Source organism: Furipterus horrens, unplaced genomic scaffold (assembly GCF_987537825.1).
Source record: "Furipterus horrens unplaced genomic scaffold, mFurHor1.1.pri manual_scaffold_17, whole genome shotgun sequence".
Taxonomy (NCBI): domain Eukaryota; kingdom Metazoa; phylum Chordata; class Mammalia; order Chiroptera; family Furipteridae; genus Furipterus; species Furipterus horrens.
This window is the reverse complement of record NW_028327187.1, coordinates 85,745,947-85,766,543: the sequence shown is the minus strand read 5'-3', so window position 1 is coordinate 85,766,543 and position 20,597 is coordinate 85,745,947. Positions and strand designations below refer to the sequence as shown.

At 39.1% G+C, this 20,597-nt stretch overlaps 1 protein-coding gene across 2 annotated transcripts in view; it reads left to right on the top strand.

The window, feature by feature from the left end:
- KDM6A (lysine demethylase 6A) overlaps positions 1 to 20,597 on the top strand; it is a 201,082-nt gene that overhangs the window by 61,329 nt on the left and 119,156 nt on the right. For both annotated transcript variants that reach the window (XM_090264983.1, XM_090264982.1), the window contains exon 3: positions 5,546 to 5,654. In XM_090264983.1, the coding sequence (XP_090121109.1) occupies positions 5,546 to 5,654 (109 nt within the window). The remainder of the gene's footprint in view (positions 1 to 5,545; positions 5,655 to 20,597) is intronic.

Sequence of the window (20,597 nt, the reverse complement as noted above, 5' to 3'; positions counted from 1 at the left end):
TTTAGGTTCATCTTGTTTGAGACTCTGCTTCCTTACTAGTGTGTCTATTACCGTCAACAGGTAAGGCAAATATTCTGTCATTTTTTCAGATAAGTTTTAAATTTCCTGTTCTTTCTTCTTTTTCCAGCACCCCATGATGTGAATGTTAGTAACCTTGAAGAACTGTCCCAGAGGTTCCTTACACTATCCTTATTTTTTTAGATTCTTTTTTTCTTTTTGTGGTTCTGTTTGGGTTTTACTTCCTTATTTTATTTTATTTTATTTTATTTTATTTATTTTTTTATTACAGTTGTCCCAGTTTTTTCCCCTGTTTCTCTCCCCTGCCCTGCCTGACCCCTGCTCTCACAGTCAATCCCACCCTCTTGTCCATGTTCATGGGTCATTTATACATAATCCTTGACTAGACCCTTCCCCTTCTTAATCCCCTTAACCCCCTCGCTCCTCCCCTCTCATCACTGTCAGTCTGTTCCTTGTTTACATGTCTCAGGTTCTATTTTGCTTGTTTGTTTTGTTCATTAGGTTCCACTTATAGGTGAGAGATCATATGGTATTCATCCTTTGACACCTAGCTTATTTCAGTTAGCATAATAATCTCAGTTCCATCTATGCTGTCGAGAAAGGTAGGAGTTCCTTCTTCTGCTGCATAGTATTCCATTGTGTAAATATATCACAGTTTTTTGATCCACTCATCTACAGATGGGCACTTAGGCTGTTTCCAGCACTTAGCTATTGTAAATAGTGCTGCTATGAACATAGGGGTGCATAGGCGCTTTTGAATTGTGTTTCAGGATTCTTTGGGTATAATCCTAGCAATGGAATCACTGGATCAAAAGGCAGTTCCATTTTTAGTTTTTTGAGGAAATTCCATACTGTTTTCCAAAGTGGCTGCACCAGTCTGCACTCCTACCAGCAGTGCACTAGGGTTCCCTTTGCTCCACATCCTTATCAGCACTTGTTGTTTGTTGATTTGTTAATGATGGCCATTCTGACTGGTGTGAGCTGGTATCTCATTGTGGTTTTAATTTGCATCTCTGATGGCTAGTGATGTTGAGAATCCTTTCATATGCCTATGGGCCCTCTGTATGTCCTCCTTGGAGAAGTGTCTGTTCAGGTCCTTTGCCCATTTTTAAATTGTTATCTGTATTATTGGTGTTGAGTTGTATAAGTTCTCTATATATTTTGGAGATCAAACCCTTGTCTGATGTATCATTGGCAAGTATGTTCTCCCGTATAGTTCGATTTCTTTTCATCTTGCTGATGTTTCCTTTTTCTAAGCAAAAACTCTTTAGTTTGATGTAGTTCCATTTGTTTATTCTTTCCTTTATTTCCCTTGCCCTAGGAGATATATCGGTGAAAATATTGCTGTGTGAGATATCTGAAATTTTCCTGCCTATGTTTTCCTCTAGGACTTCCATGGTATCACGGCTTACATTTAACTCTTCGATCCATCTTGAGTTTATTCTGGTGTGTGGTGTAAGTTGGTGGTCTAGTTTCACTTTTTTGCACGTCCCTGTCCAGTTCTCCCAGCATCATTTGTTAAAGAGGCTCTTCTCACTCCATTTTATACTCCTTCCCCCTTTGCCAAATATTAACTGACCATACTGACCTGGGGTTATTTCTGGGCTCCCTGTTCTGTTCCATTGATCTGTGTCTGCTCTTATGCCAGTACCAGACTGTTTTGATTACAGCGGCCTTGTAGTATAGTTTGATGTCAGGTATTGTGATCACTCCTACTTTGTTCTTTCTCAAGATTGCTGAGCCTATTCAAGGTCTTTTTTGGTTCCATATAAATTTTTGAAGTGTTTGTTCTAGGTCTTTGATATATGCCATTGATATTTTAATAGGGATTGAATTGAATCTATAAATTGCCTTGGGTAGTGTGGACACTTTAATGATGTTAATTCTTCCCATCCATGAACATGGTATATGCTTCCATTTATCTGTATCTTCCTTAATTTCTTTCTCCAGTGTTCTGTAGTTTTGTGAGTACAGGTCTTTTACCTCCTTGGTTAACTTTATTCCTAGGTAGTTTATTTTTCTTGTTGCTATTGTAAATGAGATTTATTCCTAGTTTCTACCTCTGATACTTCATTGTTGGTGTACGAAACTGCCTTCTATTTCTGAATATTGACTTTGTACCCTGCTATTTTGCCAAATTCACTTATTAGGTTGTAGTTTTTTGGTGAAGCCTATAGGGTTTTCTGTGTACACTATCATGTTGCCTGCAAATAATGGCAGTTTTACTCCTTCCTTTCCAATTTATGTGTCTTTTATTTCTTTTTCTTGTCTGATTTCTGTGGCTAGAACCTCCAGTACGGTGTTGAATAAAAGTGGTGAAAGTGGGTACCCTTGTCTTGTTCCTGATCTTAGGGGGAAAGCTTTTAGTTTTTTCCTGTTGAGTGTGATGTTGACTGTAATGCTCTTGTATATGGTGTTTATTATATTGAGCAGTACTCCCTCTATTCCAATTTTGCTGAGCATTTTTTATCATAAATGGGTGCTGTACTTTACCAAATGCTTTTTCAGCATCTGTTAATACGATCGTGTGTTTTTCGTCTTTCATTTTGTTTATGTGGTGTATTACATTTATTGGTTTATGAATATTAAACCATCCTTGCATCCCTGGGATGAATCCCACTTGATCATGGTGTATGATCTTTTTAATATATTGCTGGATTCAGTTTGCCAATATTTTGTTGAGTATTGTATACCATCAATGTTCATCAGTGATACTGGCCTGTAGTTTTCTTTCTTTGTTGTGTTTTGACCTGGTTTTTGAATTAGGATAATACTGTCCTCATAAAAAGAATATGGGAGTCTTCAATTTTTTTGGAATTGTTTGAAAAGGGTAGGAGTTAACGCTTCCCTAAATGTTTGGTAAAATTTGCCTGTGAAGCCCTCAGGTTTTCTGCTTTAATTTCACTAGTTGTTATTGGTCTGTTCATAGGACTTTCAATTTCAGAAGATTATATATTTCTAGAAATTTGTCCATTTTGCCTAGGTTGTCAAATTTCTTGTAATACAGTTGTTCATAGTAATTTCTAAGAATCCTTTGTATTTCTATGGTATTGGTTGTAATTTCTCTTTTGTTTCTGATTTTATTTCCTTTTCTTGATGAGTTTGGCTAAAGGCTTGTCAATTGTTTCCTTATATTCTAAATTGCTTATTTCTCAGCTTCATCAACTGAACTTTTGATTCCCTGTAAATTATTCTTCATTTCAGTTAGTGTCTTCTTCATTTCTGACTGGTTCTTTTATATGATTTCCATGTCCTTTTTTATTTTGTTGAAGTTGTAACTAAGGTCATTGAGCATTCTTACAACCAGTGTTTTGAACTCAACATCTAGTAGTTTACCTGTCTCCATTGCCTGTGTTCTTTCATTTTGGGACATGTCTGTGTCCTCATTTTGGCAGCATCCCTGTGTTTGTTTTTATGTATTCGGTAGAGCTTTACATCTCCAAGGCTTGGTAGAGTGGCTTAAAGTAGTAGGTGTCCTGTAGGGTCCAGTGGCACAGCTGCCCTGTTCACCCAAGCTGGGCACTCCAGTTGCGCCCCCTCCCCCCACCCCGTGTGGGCTGTGTACACCCTTTTGTTGTCTTTGAACCTTGTTTGCTGTTGGAATGTTGATTGGAGGGATTTATCCCCAGGATGACTGGCTGTAACCACCTTGGAGGATCAGCTGTTCAGGAGCCTACCCCACAGAGCCTGACTTACTTTTTAGCAGGGCTCTTATGTTCGATGAGTCTTCCCCTTTAGTGTATTGCTTGAGGTGGTTAGTTGGCACTTCAATGTGTTCTGAAGCTGTCCACCAGGTGCCATGATTCTGGGGGCTCCTGGGAGTTGCAGGCCAAAGTCAGCCACCCCTGTGTTCTGCCTGGGTTCTTCCTGCATGAGCTACAAAGTGATCTGCAGATGGCTGCTAGTTGTTTGTGCTGGGCTTGGAAGTGCCCTGGAGAGGCCAGGCTGTGAACAAAGGCTGGCTGCTGCTAGTGCTGGGTCTGGGGCCACTTGTCGAGAGATCCTAGGCATGCTGAGTCCAGATGCCGCTTATTTGAGAGATGTTAGGATAATTAAAAGCATGAACCAAGACAGGTCATTGGTATGAAAAAGCCATTGGAAGCAGCTTGGGTGGGCCAGCAAGTTGGGTTGGGCGGCGTCTCAGGGTGGGGCAAACAGTGATAGCCAGGTGGTGGATACTCAGACATGAGCTCAGAAATGGAATGCTAGCATTTCTGTCTGGGAGAAAGCCGTCCCTCTGGACTTTGCCCTGCCATATGTCTGTGGTGCCCTTTGTTCTGCTGCCCCAATGATGGAGATCAAGGGAGTGAGTGAGTCTGAGTAAGTCTTTGCACAGGCCCTCTGAGAGAAACACCTGGGACTCCGAAGCGCTCCACCTCATTGAGCCACAATCCCCACTGGTATTTACAGCTAGAAGTTGTGAGGACTTCTCTTCCTGGCAATGGAACCCTGGGTGGGGGTCGTGGTGTCGGGTCAGGACTTCTCACTTTTCAGAGGGTACCTCTGCAGCAAGATATCCCTCCCTACTTTTATCCACCACACATGGGTGTAGGACCAGCCCCTTCTGTCTTTGTCCCTTCTACCAATCTGGGTGTGGCTTCTATACATCCTTAGTTGTGGGACTTCCATTTGTTAGATTTAAAGTGATTTCGAATGCTGGTTTTTCTGTAGTTTAGTTGTAATTTTGATGTGGTTGTGGGACGATGTGAGTACTGCATTTACCTACCCTGCTATCTTGACCCTGAGGTTTTCTAATTTTATTTCTTTTGTCACCCCTTTGAGTGTTATTAAAACTCAAAAAATAGTGAAGATAAGTTCCCCAGGCTCTCCTGTAGCTAATGACAACTGGAATTTGTCAGACTCCAGAATCCTGTTTTTTCCCCCATCGTTCGTTTTCTCATGCTGTCTCTTGGATTTAAAGGAGAAAAAGATATCTTTAAAATATGAATAGTTTTCCTTTAGGGAAGGAACAGTGAGAGTGAGTGCATATGCATGTTGGGGGAAAGGTTAGAGATAGAATTAGAGTTGGTGGGTTTGAAATATATCATGAGAAGACAAATGAAAAGCAATTTATGGTAGTTTAAACCGGCGGAGGTTATGGCAAAAAACTGTTAAGTATAAATGGTAGTTATTAATATTACTCTGGAGATTCTATGAATTCTCACATAACTTAATCAAGTTCATTCCATCTCTGGGGAAGATGGATATTATTTGTTTATGACAACAAGGACTACTGTAATAATTTAGATTTATAACATGAATAAAATGATCAAAGTGCTCCTACATTATTTTATTTGGCAAGCATTTCCATTTTATAGATAGGAAAAGCTCTTTATGTCATAACCAGTGGCTGTATTAATAAATACTCAGGTATTCTAAAGTATGCTGTATTGACTATGTCTGGGATAGGAGTGAAATATTGATTTCTTGGGTAATTGAATGGAAAATATGTGCATTATCTCAGGAAGTAAATGCATTTTAGGGTTTTGCTTTTTTCTTAAGTGTTTTATTTATTTTTTATTTCTAGGCTGTTCGCTGCTACGAATCTCTAATCTTAAAAGCTGAAGGCAAAGTGGAGTCTGATTTCTTTTGTCAATTAGGTCACTTCAACCTCTTATTGGAAGATTATCCAAAAGGTAATTTTTCCCCTTGTTAAGTACTGTTTGATTTATATATGTGTTTAAAATAATTGTAATTGTTTGTATTCCTGTTTTTATCAAGGATATGATCACTTTTACTTCCAAGAAATTATAAGCTTATGTGATAGATGGAAATGTGAAGAATTCATGTAACTCCATGTAAATGATCAATAAGTTAACTATTCATTTAAACTTATAACCACCTACATGTGCACTACTGTCTTGTTCTGCCCTATGAAAAATCTCTACCCTTAAAGAATGTGTCCATAGTAGAAAGTGAGCCATTGAAGGATACTTTAGGAAAGTAACACAAAGTCAGCCATTCTCTTCTTTATCCTGCTTATAAAACTTTCATTTTAGCTAGAAAATATTTGAACAAAAAAATCTCATCTGTAGCCGTGTTATTGTAAACATAAGGAACACAGAGAGTTGATCGTATATGAGCTTGAGCATTGGATAAAACAACTTTTATTAATGTGAATTTTTTTTCTATTAGATTTGATTTCAGTAATTGGAGGTAGTCCCCCAAGATATGTCCTTTTTATGGTACCAAACTGTGGACCTAGACCATTACTCACTTAGAAAATTAAAAGCACCTCCAAATACTACCTCCCTCATTACCAAAGGTAAAATCCATAGCAACGAAAAACTGTATCCTTATGAGCAAGAACATTTTTAACCTTTGGTATCTTAATGTTTAAAGACTTAAGTCAGAGTTGATGAGCTTTCTTTGGTTTTCTGTCTTTTGCCTTTCTTGGTTGAAATAATAATACTCCATCTATATATTGTATAGGAACATCTTAGTATGCTAGTTTTACACATATATGTTTATTTTGCTGAACAACTGGTAGGTTATTTCAGGGCTAGCATGAAGGACTGTTGGTGTTTAATTTTGATGGGGTTTGGAGTTAGGCCTTTTTTTTTTTTTTTTTTTAAAGTTCATCTCTGTTGTTTACAGCTGCATTAGCATTAACAGGTTATATACACATCCCTGAGCTTCTATTTTCTAATCTGTAAAATGAGGGGAGGAAGTGATAGCTCAGAGATTTTGGGATCGCTATGTGAAACTGGGTAGTACTTAGCAAAATGGCTTCAGCATAATAAGTATTAATAATTATTTAATATTTTAATTAGACTACTAAGTTATTTAAAGGAACCATTATACAAAAGAAACATATAGAAATCTGTGCAATCTATAATTTTTCAGTGCTGCACATTCTTATTTTAGAGCACACTAATTTGAGAGCACATAAATAGAGACTCAGACTATGTTGGCAGACTAACTGTGGGAGTAAGCTAATAAAATGGGAAAAGAGAAAAATAACCTAAGGAACAAGAGGGAAAAATGGATACAGAGGTATACATAATATGTATTCTAAGTATTTCAAGCTGATGGCTTCTATTTCCTAGATGTGAGTTAATTTTTAATCCTCCTTGATGCATTATTGACCTCATTCATTCATTCACTCATTCATTCATTGATTCATATCCTTACCCAAGGACATGCTTATTGATTTTAGAGAAAGGGGAGGGGAGGGAGGGAGAGGGAGAAAAACAACGATATTAGAGAGAAGCATTGATTGGTTGTTTCTTGTACATGCTTTGACTGGGGACTGAACCCACTATTCCTACGTTTAAAATTTCCTGCCCTGGCTGGTGTGGCTCAGTGGTTCGAATGCCAGTCTGTGAACCAAAGGGACGCTGGTTCAATTCCCAGTCAAGGAACATGCCTAGGTTGCTGGTTGGATTCTAGGTCTGGGCATGTATGATCCTTGGTCTGGGCATGTATGGGAGGCAACCACTTGATGCTTTTACTTGCATTCATGTTTTTCACTCTCTCCTTTCCTCTCTGTCTAGAAGCAATGAAAAATGTCCTCAGGTGAGAATTTGAAAAATTCCTTTTTAAATACCAATTATTGAATTCTTTCTATCCATTCTCTTGACCATCTTCCTGTAAGTCTGAAACTAGAGCCAGTCTGTAGTGTGTCTCCCCCCCCCCCCCGCCCCTTCTCACTACCATCACTACCAGTTTATTGAAACATTTGTTACCTCAGGCTGCTTCATTTTTCTCTCTTTGTAACTAGTACAAGATGAGAACCTCCAACCCCAGCCAAAGAGACATGTATTTTTAGAGAACAGATTATATACCATAATTTTTGGGGAAGTAAACATAAACCTTGCAGTGATCATGTTAATAAACTGCTCAGGTATATGTGTGTGGAGGACTTACTGGCCCTGTTATTCTGAAGTCAGTTCTTTAATTATATCCCGAGTTGTCGTCTTTTTGTGAAATTTTTTGAGCTTGGGGTTCCTTTTGAGAAACTGCTGCTACTTTTATGTATAAAATGGTAGAACCTCTTTTCTGTATACATTTTGGATTGTGGTTTTTCTGCTCTTGCCATTCTGATCCCATGTGCTTCCTGCCTTATAGGAATTCCTAAAAGTTTTCTGATTTGCAGATAGTATACTTTGATTATCATTACTTTTATGGATTTATTTACTAAAAATATCTTTTCAGTCATTTTAGATGAATTTGAAGCAGAAGGAAAAAAGGCTTTGTAAAAGCTTTTTTTTTGTCTTTCTGGCTGGTAATGTGTATGAAGAGTTTAAAATTTTTTCCGTCACTTCATATGGTCATTTAGCTTCTAAGAATTTATCCTCAAGAAGTAATTGGTTAGAGGATTGTGAGAAAATGGAGACTCATTGTGCTTGGCCTATTGTAGAATAGATTCCTTTGGAGTGAATTTAGCATACAGAATGTTTAGTAAGGAATACCTTTAGGATCAACACCTGTGGAATGTGGGGGATTGAACCAGGATTGGACAGAGGGAGAAGTCAAGCTGTGACAGCACTGGCTTACTTTATCTGGAGCTCTCGAGCTACAGTGGCCCTTCAGAGCTATACCAAGTTGGGCCAAAATGAATAGACCTTTATATTCCATCCGTTCAATATTAGATGTGTGCCAGCCTGGGAAGGAATGTATTTTCCGTCAAGGAAGGTCTCTGCAGCTAAGGCAGCTCACTGCTAGACCTGTCTGCATGTAGGGACTCTTCAACAGTCCTTCCTTCAAGTGGGATTTGAGTGGTTCTTCACAGTGTCTCCCATACCTTTTTTCTACTTCTAACCCCAAAGCTAACCCATTAACGTCAGCTGAACCAAACAGCTGATGGAGCTGTTAAGCCTGCCCTAAGCCATGAAGATGGTGCAGTGATTTCTCCTTGGGGTTGGAGAGCAACCTAAGAGACAGAACCTTGGGCTGAAAGGCAAGCACATAGTCTTGTGAATATATGTGATGGAGCCTAGGAGCAGTTTAATTAACAGAATTAGAGTCATACCTTGGTACTTGTCAGCTTCAGAACTTCTCAAACCCTTTACTTATCTCATTTTGACAAGAAAGAAATGTTTCGGCACTCAACGCTTACTTCAGACTCGTCAGACTAGCTAGAACTTATATTAGTCATAATCCTGCCCCGCAAGAGGAAATGCTTCATCACTTGTTACCTTTGGTACTCACCAGTGTCGGCACTTGTCATGGATTCCAGAATGAATTAATGAAGAGTACCGTGGTACCACTGTAAATGTAAATATCTGTAACTGTGTGTAGCAGATTATAAGAGAGGGTAGTCACTACATTGTTAATTGCTTAATCAAGTAGCAAATTGAAGTATACAGCAAAACTATAAAAAGATAGAAATTATGAGCTAAGAGGCTAAGGGGATGGATAGTAGGAGTTTCAGAAGTAAAAAAGTTAGTTGAAGGACATAGAATAATTAATCACTTCTGATATTAGTATGAAAAACTTTTAAAAATAGTTTCTTCATGGTTTGTGGTGAGCTGGAAGCTTTCCCTGAAATTCTGGCCAATGGTAGATTTTGCTTCCTTACCTCCTTCCTTCAAGTAATTGGTCATTTGTTGCATTGTCTGTGACTTTTGAGCAAAATAGGTTTTGGTTGTTTTAGTTCCTCAGCCATTACAAATGACTAGGACAAGTTAACATGCCAAGAGTTGTTAATGTGGAGATGTCATAAGTCAGAGTTGGCGATTTTTGTTTGGCTTTCTCTCTTTTGTCTTTTTTGGGTGGAATGGCAATACTCCATCTTAGGATATATATAGTATAAGAACATAAAGTACACATTCTTAAATAATTTTGAGTTTGATTTTTTCAAAAATTATCAAATTTTTTTATTCTTACATGGTTCATTATTGTTATGGCTGTTAGAACTAAAGGTTGTGATTCTTTTAAGAATCTGCTCTTTAAAAAAATCTGCTCTTTAAAACTCCTTTCAAATAGGGTCATTGGAAATTAGTAATTGTTTATTACTAATTGCATAGGATATATGTTTGCTATACAAGCTTATATTTGAAATAAAATGCAGAATATAGACATAGTGACATATAATATCCATAGAATGAATATTATATGTATATATCTGAAAGCTGATACAATTAAGGTGTTTGTTTCATGTGTTTTCATTGCATTCACAGTTATTCCACTGTATTTCTCCATATAACTTCACATAAATGTATTTAATGTTTTTTAAAAAATCACTAGTGCCTTCATTTCCTCCCAGACAATTTGGAAATCACCAAGTTTGTTCAGTCTACTCTTGGTTAGAATTAGAAAATACAATAAAGTATCAAGAGACAGAAACTAGGGGAAAAAATCTGGTTAACTGTAGCAACAAGAAAAAAAAAGTACTTAGGAATAAACTTAACCAAGGAGGTAAAAGACCTGTACTCACAAAACTACAGAACACTGGAGAAAGAAATTAAGGAAGATACAGATAAATGGAAGCATATACCATGTTCATGGATGGGAAGAATTAACATCATTAAAGTGTCCATATTACCCAAGGCAATTTATAGATTCAACTCAATCCCTATTAAAATATCAATGGCATATATCAGAGACCTAGAACAAATACTTCAAAAATTTATATGGAACCAAAAAGGATCTCAAATAGGCTCAGCAATCTTGAGAAAGAAGAACAAAGTAGGAGGGATCGCAATACCTGATATCAAACTACGCTACATGGCCACTGTAATCACAACAGTCTGGTACTGGCATAAGAGCAGACACAGATCAATGGAACAGAACAGGGAGCCCAGAAATAACCCCAGGTCAGTATGGTCAGTTAATATTTGGCAAAGGGGGAAGGAGTATAAAATGGAGTGAGAAGAGCCTCTTTAACAAATGGTGCTGGGAGAACTGGACAGGGATGTGCAAAAAGATGAAACTAGACCACCAACTTACACCACACACCAGAATAAACTCAAGATGGATCGAAGAGTTAAATGTAAGCTGTGATACCATGGAAGTCCTAGAGGAAAACATAGGCAGGAAAATTTCAGATATCTCACACAGCAATATTTTCACCGATATATCTCCTAGGGCAAGGGAAATAAAAGAAAGGATAAACAAATGGGACTACATCAAACTAAAGCGTTTCTGCTCAGCAAAAGAAAACATCAGCAGAGGGGATCACACCAATACGCATCATAACTGAGATGCCAAAGATGAAAGATAAGAGAGATCCTGGGGGCAGCAAGAGAGAGGCGGAGAGTTGCCTACAGGGGGTGTCTGTAGGCCTGTCAGCTGATTTCTCAGAGGACACTTTGCAGGCAGGAAGGGACTGGCAAGCAGTATTCAATGTGATGAAAGGGAACCTGCAACCAGGACTACTCTATCCAGCAAGGCTATCATTTAGAATGGAAGGGCAGATGCAGTGCTTCCCAGACAAGGTAAAGCTAAAAGAGTTCAATATCACCAAGCCATCATTGTATGAAATGTTAAGGGGACTTATTTAAGAAAAAGATCAAAACTATGAACACTAAAATGACAGCAAACTCACAACTATCAACAACTGAATCTAAAAAATAAAAACAAAATCCAACTAAGCAAACCAGAGTAGGAACAGAATCATAGGTATGGGGATCATTTGGAGGGTTATCAGCTGGGAGGGGTGAGGGGGAGAAATGGGGATATGGTGTAGGGATTAAGAAGCATAATCGGTTGGCACAAAATAGACAGGGGGAAATTAAAAATAATATAGGAAAGGGTGAAGCCAAAGGACTTATATGCATGACCCATGGACATGAACCTAGGGGGGTGGGATTGCTGGAGGGAAGGGGCGTACTGGGTGGAGGGGGGAGCAAAGGGGAAAAATATTGGAACTATTGTAACAACATAATAAAATATACTTTAAAAAAATGGATTTTAAAGTAGAACAGTCTACTTTAAGAATTTGGTGTGTGGATATTACTTTGCAGTTACTTGTATGGGTATCTGGATATTTTCCCAACTACATTATTCTCTGAAACAGTCTAATTCCTTTGTATGTTCATAGTTAGCTTATACATGGTAGACACTTAATATGTTTCATTGAATGGTTGTTTAGGTAAAGTATAATGCCAAATTTCCAACTTCTGAGAGTCAAAGATCTCGGAATTTGTAAGGTGATTAAAATGATTTGTCTATTCATATCCTCAAAAAAACAACAACAGCAAACATCAGGAAGATGAAAAGGGATCCAACAGTAGAATATTATTAAAAAATATGTTTGGGCATGTCATTCTTGGTTCAGTGGCAAAAGGAAACAAGTTTTGCCTGAAGTAATGTCAGAAAGATTTCCTAGTGGGATAAACAAGGACTTCTTGGGTCAGTAAAGAACTCAGGGATAACAGAGTGAAGGTTAGATGATTTAGGGAAGGAGGAGCCCAGTTATACATATGCTACAATTATTACGAATAGGTTTTAAGCATTATAAGGATGTCCAAATAAATGCTTTCCCTCATTATCTATTGAGGACCTTAGAAAAATCTAGTGAGATGGCCTAAGAATTTTTTTTTCATAGCTAGGTAAAGATTAGAAATAAGGTCTTGTGGTTTGGTTAAAAGAATTTCACTAGAGACTAGCGATGGGTACTTGTATAGTGTTTAAGTTTTTATTTATTTTTTAAAGTTCTATTTATCTATTTTTAGAGAGAGGGAAAGGAAGGAAGAAAGGGAGAGAAACGTGAGAGAGAAACAGATTGGTCGCCTCTTGAATGCCTCCAACTGGGGACCTGGCCTGCAACCCCGTTGTGTGCCCTGGTTGGAGATCGAACCAGTGACACCCTTTGGTTCACAGGCTGGTACTCAGTCCACTGAGCCACATTAGGCGGGGCTAGTCTTTAAGGTTTTAATGATTTGTTTGGATTAGGAAACAAAATATTTTAGGATTTTTCGTAAAATAGGATGCTAAGCCTAATGGGAATAAAGTATAATTGTTGAGAAATGTTTAAAGGAGTGGAAAAAATGGTCTCATTTACAAATCTGTGCTTGGAATTTGGAGCATTTACTTTTGTGACTTTGAATTTGAGGGTTCATATTTATTTCTCACTTCACCATGTTGTAGTATGGATGCCATGTTTCTCCCAGTTGATAATCTGATAGGCTTCTTTTTTTTTTTTCCTTCCGCCCCTTATAGGCTTCTTATACCTCAGTTTCAGTTGCTTTGCAGGACATTATACTATCTCTTTAAGGGTTCTTCTAATTCTAAAATGGGAATTTTATGAAGTCATGTAATATATGTTACTGTTGAGATTATTGGCAACATACCCTTCAAATTTGTTGAAATTCTGTAATACTATTAAGAGTGCAGTTACAGCTTGGTATGGCACTGCACAAAATTGTTAGGGACCCAATCACAAACATCAAGGACCTCATTCTAGCTTAAACTATAAGGAGGTGTATTGTCTCACATAATTGGAAGTTCATAGATGAGTTGTATGCTAGGTATAGTTCAAAGTCTAGGTGTACCCAGGTATTTTGTTTCCTCTGCTAACTTTATGGGCTTCATCCTAAGAATACTTACCTGTGCAGTGGTAGTTAATGATATGTGCTTCCTTGTTCTCATCTAGCAGTAGAGAGAGAACACCTACATATTCCATGACAGTTATGTATAAATCAGTAATGAGTAAATAATTTAAACAATTTTTTTCACTTAGAGTTGATGTTCATTATTATATTAGTTTCAGGTGTACAACCCATTGATTAGACATTTATATAACTTAAAAAATAATCACCCTGATAAATCTAGTACTCATCTTACACCATACAATATTATTGACTGTATTTTCTATGCTGTATTTTACATCCCCATGACTGTTCTGTAACTACTAATTTGTACCTCCTAACCCCTTCACGTTTTTCACCCATCTCCCCAATACCCCTCCCACCTGGTTTCTGTTCCACTTGTTCGTTTACTTTTTTATATTCCACATATAAGTGAAATTAAGTGACATTTGTCTTTCTCTGACTTATTTTACTCAGTACGGTACCCTCTAGTTCCATCCATATTGTTGCAGATGGAAAGATTTCATTCTTTTTTTATGACTGAATCATATTCCATTGTATATATGCACTTCTTTATTCATTCATCTAGTGGTGGATACTTAACGTTGCTTTCATATCTTGGCTATTGTAAATAATGCTGCAATGAACATATGGATGCATATGTCTTTTCGATTTAGTGTTTTGGATTTCTTTGGATAAATACCCAGAAGTGGAATTTTTCGGTCCTTCTTTGTCTCTTGTTATAGACTTTCTTTTGTAGTCTATTTTGTCTGGTATAAGTATTGCTACCCTGGCTTTTTGTTTGTTTCCATTTTCATGAAATCCAGTTTTCCATCCCTTTCAGTCTGTCTTTCAATCTGAAGCGAGAGTCTTTTGTAGACAGCATATGTATGAGTTTTTGTTTTGTTATGCATTCGTTTGCCTTCTGTCTTTTTATTGGAACAGTTAATCCATTTGCATTTCAGATAATTGTTGATAGATAAGTTTTTATTGCCATTTTATTATTTATATTTTTAATTCTTTTATCTTAAAGAATACTCCTTAACATTTCTTGTAATACTGGTTTGGTGGTGATTAACTCCTTTACCTTTTTGTTGTCTGTGAAGTTGTTTATCTGTCCTTCATTTCTAAATGAGAGCTTTTCTGGGTAGAGTAATCTTGGTTATAGGTCCTTGTTTTTCATCACTTTGAATGTTTCATGCCAGTCCCTTCTGTTACAGAACCCCTGGGCTGCTCCAATTGAAAACAAACCCACGGGCTCTTTAAGTTAGAGGCCCAATTGCCCGCCGCCAGAATTATAACTAAATACCAGAGTTTAGTGAAAAGAAAAAGAATTGTTTATTTAACAGTTATATAGATTTAGATTATTTGCAGATTTCTGCTGTTAAGTATTATGTTCTTTAAAACACCCATAAACACATGTCCTTGCCTCCCCCCTACCAAACCAGGCTAGCTTTAGAAAAGTTAGAGAAACCGTTTCCCTACTTCCTAGGCACAATTCAGCTTTACCAGCAGCTGCCAATCACTCAGTTCTGATTGGGGAGGTCCTTTCTGTGCTGTGGTGCCCTCCAGCTCTCAATGCAGAACCGCCCGGATTCTCAGCCTCCTTGTAAACTGCCTTCTTCCTGCAAACCGCATGGATCTCCTCTCCTCAAAACTGCATGGTGAGAGCTTCTTCTTAAAGCAGCCTGGAGGTCCCCTCCTCCAAGCCACATGGAGGGAGCGCATGAGAGCGAGAGCGAGCTAAAATGTCCGCAGCTGCTTATATATCCCTGACTGCATCCTCTGACGCAGTGGGTGTTGCCAACAGTTCTGACCATTCACAGAACCTTACGTAGGCTCTCTCTGCTTTTTCCATACCATCTCCTGGTTCAGGACTCCTCCCATCTACCTGAGACCTTGGAAGCATCCAAGCCATTTTGCATAAGAAAGACACTAGCCACCAGCCTCAGGCATGTGGAGGCATTCTGAAAGCTGCTTCCTTCTCCCCATCCCCCAGCCGCAAACTCTGGGGATTTTTAGACTCCCCTATTTCTGTAACACTTCTGGCCTGCAAAGTTTCTGTTAAGAAATCAGCTGACAGTCTGTGGGTGCTCCCTTGTAGGTGCTAACTGCTTTCTCTTGCTGCTTTTAAGATCCTCTCTTTGTCTTTAACCTTTATTATTTCTTTTTGTTTTTTAAAAAATTATTTTATTTTTTTATTTTTTAATTATATTTTATTGATTATGCCTCTACAGTTGTCCCAGTTTTTTCCCCTTTGCCCCCCTCCACCCAGCACTCCCACTGCCTCAGGCAGTCCTCACACCATTGTGAATGGGTCATGCATATAAATTCTCCAGCTACTCCATTTCTTTAATACTGTACTTTACATCCCCATGGCTATTCTGTAACTACCTATTTGTACTACTTTTTTTTTTTTGTAGCTGTTGTTTATTGAGCAGTTATTTTTTTATGTTTTATTGATTATGCTGTTACAGTAGTCCCAATTTCTTTTCACTCTACTTCCCTCCACCCAGTGGACCCCCCCCCCCCCACAGGTGTCCCCGCCACCCCTTAGTCCATGCCCATTGGTTGTGCATATAATTGTTCTCAGCATCTTCCTATCTACTCCACTTCCTCCTACTTTTCTTCTTATTCCTGCACCATCTACCTCCCTTTCTCCCCTTCCCCTTTCCTGCTGACTTTCCCCCAATATGTTCCCCATACCTATAATTCTTTTCCCACTGTCGTTGCCTAGTTTGCCTTTGTTTGGATTCCCTAGCTTCTATTGTTGGTTGTTGTGATACAGTTTTCATTTTAATGTTCATAGTTTTGATCCTCCTTCTTCTAAACAAGTCCCTTTAACATCTCATATAACAGTGGTTTGGATCTAATGAACTCCTTCAGTTTTACTTCCTGGAAGCCCTTTCTCGGCCCTTCTGTTCTGAATGACAGCTTCGCTGGATAGAGTAATCATAGTTGTAGGTTTTTGCTTTTCATTACTTTGAATATTTCTTGCCAGTCCCTTCTTGCCTGCAGAGTCTCCTTTGAGAAATCAGCTGATAGGCTAATTGGGACTCCTTTGTACATGATTCTTTTCTTCTCTCTTGCTGCTTTTAAGATTCTCCCTTTATCCTTTATTTTTGACATTTTGATTATAATGTGTCTTGGTGTGGTTCTCCCTGGGTCCAGTTTTTTGGAACTCTCTGTGCTTCCTGGACCTGTAAGTCTATTTCCTTCCCCAAGTTAGGGAAGTTCTGCTTCATCATTTTTTCACATAATTTTTCAATTTCTAGTTCTTCTTCACCTTCTGGCAACCTTATGATTCAGATGTTGGCCCGCTTATAGCTGTCCCAGAGGTTTCTGATCCTCTCCTCATTTTTCTCACTTTTTGTTTCCTCTTTCTGCACTGGTTGACTGTTTGTTCCTTCCCTATGTTCCAATTTGTTGATTTGATCCCTGGTTTTTCTTCCCTCCCCACTTGTTTCATATGTGTTTTCGTTCATTTCAGCAGGACTAGCCTTCATTCCTTCCCCGTCTTCATTAAGATCCACTGTTATTTCTGTAAGCTGTCTTATAACTGTATCTCTGAACTGTGCCTCAGAAAGATTATCTGTTTGCTGGTCTGTTAAATCATGTATTTGTTGTCTGGTCAGCTGTGTGATTGGGATCTCTTTCATGATCCCTGCCATCCTGACAGGTTTGTTTACCTTTGCTTCCTGGGCAGGGCTGTCACACCTCCTACTCTATGGGGGGGGGGCAGAGCCCTGTGCACACGTCACTACTGGGCGACCCTTCTCACCCCACTGTGGCGCTCTGTGTGGGGGCGGGGGTCCAAGATGGATTCCTGCTGTTCGCTCTGCGCTGAGAGACTGGCAGCCTCCTCCATCCCCACGCCCTCTGGGCCTCACAGTCCGAAGCAATGGGGGTCTGCCTTCTCCAGCGTTGGAATCATGAGCTGATGGGTTTCGTCTGCAGCTAGGGGTGCTCCTAGGTGCTTCTCGCCTCTCCTTAAATACAGTTGTCTGTGCTTACCGCAGCCCCGCCGCCTGTCGCTGTAGCTGCCGCTGCCAGCACAGCTTGACCTCTTCGTCCCGGCTTCACCTTCCTACCCGTCTGGACGAGCACCACTTGTTTGTTTGTAACTTCATACGTTGGACTTCCATGTAGCTTTATTTTCTTGAACTTCTGGTTGTTTCTGGTTTTATGGTAGTTGCAGCCCTTAGTTGTGGAGGGAGATGGAGCGTGTCAGTCTAGGCCTCCATCTTGGCCGGAAGTCTCTATTTGTACTTCTTAATCCCCTCACCTCTTCACTCATTCACCCACAGCCCCCTCCCATCTGGCAGCCAGCAAAACACTCTCCATTATTCTGCCTCTGTTCTTTTTTCCTTAGTTTGATTTTTAGTCAGTTGTTGCTATTTTATTGTCCCTGATTTTGACATTCTTCTTTTTCTTAATTAAGTCCCTTTAACATATATAATAATGGTTTGGTGATGACGAACTCCATTATTTTTTTCTTGTCTGGGAAGCTCCTTATCATCTCTTTAATTCTAAATGATATCTTTGCTGGGTAGAGCAATCTTGGCTGTAGGTCCCTGCTTTTCATGACTTTGAATATTTCTTGCCGGTCTTTTCTAGCCTGCAAAGTTTCTTTTGAGAAATCAGCTGACAGTTTTATGGGAACTCCCCTGTAGGTAACTAAGTGCTTTTCTCTTGCTGCTTCTAAGATTCTTTATCTTTAACCTCTGGTATTTTAATTTTGGTGTGTCTTGGAGTGGACCTCTTTGCATCCATCTTGTTTGGGCCTCTGTGCTTCATGGACTTACATGTCTATTTCCTTCACCAAATTAGGAAAATTTTCTTTCATTATTTTTTTCAAATAGATTTCCAATTGCTCTTTCTCTTCTCTTTCTGGTGCCCCTATGATGCAAATGTTGGAACGCTTGAAGTTGTTCCAGAGGTTGCTTACCTATCCTTGTGTTTTGGATTTTTTTCTTCTTGCTGTTTTGATTGTTTTTTGTTTGTTTGTTTTGCCTCCTTATATTCTAAGTCATTGATTTGATTCTCTGCTTCATCTACTCTGTAGTTTCCCTGTAAATTTTTCTTTATTCAATTAATGTATCCTTTGTTTCTGAATAGATCTTTTATGCTATTGAGGTCCTTAACTAAGTCCTTGAGCATCCTTATAACCATTGTTTTGAGCTCTTCATCTGATGGATTGCTTATCACCAGTTTGTTTGGTTCTTTTTCTGGAGTTTTGATCTATTCCTTCATTAGGGCCCTGATTCTTTGTCTCTGCTGTTTGGCAGCCTCCTTGTGTTTGTTTCTATGTATTAGGTAGAGCTGCTGTCACTTCCTGTGTTGGTTTCATGGTCTACTGTAGTAGGTGTCCTGTAGTTCCCAGTGACACAGCCTCCCCAGACCAGTTAGCTGGGCGGACTGGCCACAGAGGAGCTGCTGTGCAGGGGCTAACCCCATGATTTCAGGACTAGCTTCATCAGGTCTCTGGTGCCTCATGAATCTGCCCTTTTTAGTGTGTCACTCATGGAGGTTGTTAGGTGGTGTTTCAGTGTGATCTGAAGCTGTCCATGGGATGTAGTGGTTCTGCAGCCTCCTGGGAGGTACAGGCAAAAGTTAGCTGCTACAAGGTCTTGCCTGGGCTCATCTGGAATGAGGTACAAAGCAGCCTGTAGGTGGCTGCTACTTGCTCTGGTCATGGAGATGCCAAGAGAGGCCAAGCCCTGAACCAAGGCTGCCTGTTTCTAGTGCTGGGCCTGAGGCCACTTTAGTAGGAGGTATGGGGCATGCTGAGGCCAGATGCTGCTGGGGTTTGTGAAACTTTGAGAGATTTTATAAAGGTCCACAGCATGAGCCAAGACAAGCCATTTGAATAGAAAAGCCACTGGGAAGGACTTGGGTGGACCTGCATGTTGGATAGGGAGGGTCTAGGAGAATCAGCAGGGCAGGGCAAACAGTGCCAGACAAGTTGATGGAGACTCAGATATGGCACCCGCCTGCAGGTAAAGGAACAATGGCCTCTGCTAGCACTTTTGTCTGGGAGATTGCTGCCCCTTCAGCTCTTACCTTGAAGCTAGACAATTCATTTTTTCCCCATATGTGCCTGGCACCTTTTGAGCTGCTGCCTTAGAGCTGGAGCTCAGAGTGAGTGAGTCCAAGTAAGTTCATGTGCAAGCTCTTTTAAGAGTAACACCTGGGACTTCAGCAGTCCTTTATCTCACTCAGCCACAATCCCCACTGGTTTTTACAGACAGAAATTATGAGGACTTTTCTTTCTTGCACTGGAAACTTAGGGCTGGCATCCCTTGCTTCTCATGGGCATTTCTGCAACCAGTATTTCCCTCCCGATTTTTTAAATCACCGCAGATAGGTGTGGTACCAGCTTGTTCCACATTTCTGCCCCAACTACCAGTGTTGACATTGCTTCATCTTTTTACATCCTTGGTTATAGGACTTCTGTTCAGCTAGATTCCAGGCAGTTTTGAATGATGGTTGTTCTGTAGTTGAGTTGTAATTTTGATGTGGTTGTGGGGAGGGTGCAAGTACTTCATTTACCTACTCTGCCATCTAAATCAGTGGTGATTTCTGAACGCAAACCTTGTTTGACCATAGTGTACCAGGAAGTTTGATAGGTGACTTGTTCTTTTTAGAAGACCATTAACTAATGACTTCTGAGCTAACTACATTCAGGAGTTTAGAAGTAGAAAACTGAGGATGGCTTGAAATCAACTCTTCACTAAAACTGGAAAAATTACAGTCTAAATGTCCTTCCAATAATAGGTTGGCTGGCATCATCTTTATTCAGAAGAGATGAACATTATTCATATGATTTACTTGTTCAGATATGTGATGTTTTAGGTAATGTTTCTCTAATTTGAACATTTTCAGAACGTTTCCTGTGGTATTCACATATATTTAGGCTATTTACCGGGAAACAATATGAAAACATTATATATGGAATTTTAGAAAATGTTAATTTCCATTTTCCCCTGTTTTTATCAGTATAAAATTTCATTATTCTCATTGGAAACATTATTTGACAGTCTAACAGTCATTTAGAAAAATTGAGGTATAATTGAAGTAACATTAGTTTCAGGTGTATAACAT